Source organism: Bison bison, unplaced genomic scaffold (genome assembly GCF_000754665.1).
Source record: "Bison bison bison isolate TAMUID 2011002044 unplaced genomic scaffold, Bison_UMD1.0 scf7180017864471, whole genome shotgun sequence".
Classification (NCBI taxonomy): domain Eukaryota; kingdom Metazoa; phylum Chordata; class Mammalia; order Artiodactyla; family Bovidae; genus Bison; species Bison bison.
In genome coordinates, this window is record NW_011495032.1 from 41,649,832 (window position 1) to 41,650,176 (window position 345).

Sequence of the window (345 nt, forward strand, 5' to 3'; positions counted from 1 at the left end):
CCCACTCAGTTTCTGTTTGTGCTGTTTCCCAGCTTCTGGGGCTGGGGAGAGGGGGCTGGCCAGAGCCCCTGGGACTGAGTCTGTTCCTGGACCCAGCCACCAGCCCAATCTTCCGGGGCCAGAGCCGCCAGCCTCTCCCCAGCACCTGCTCTGGCTGTGCCTTCCTCTTGGCGGGTGGGGGGGCGGAGGAGGGGCTGGCCGATGTCACCCCCAAGCCTTCCCAGCATGCCCACCGCCCGATTCCTGTCACGACCTGAAGGTCTGGGAGGGGAGGCCCCCTGAATCTCCTGCCCCTCTTCGTCTTGGTCCCGCAGCAGTGTCCCTCAGAGCGGACTGCACAAGGAG

General features: G+C 66.4%; 1 protein-coding gene across 1 annotated transcript in view; it reads left to right on the forward strand.

Annotated features, from left to right (window-relative positions):
* The window catches only part of LOC105003867 (striated muscle-specific serine/threonine-protein kinase-like), an 8,619-nt gene that overhangs the window by 4,854 nt on the left and 3,420 nt on the right, over nt 1-345 (forward strand). Inside the window, exon 4 of the mRNA XM_010861300.1 lies at nt 315-344. Within this exon, the coding sequence (XP_010859602.1) occupies nt 315-344 (30 nt within the window). The remainder of the gene's footprint in view (nt 1-314; nt 345) is intronic.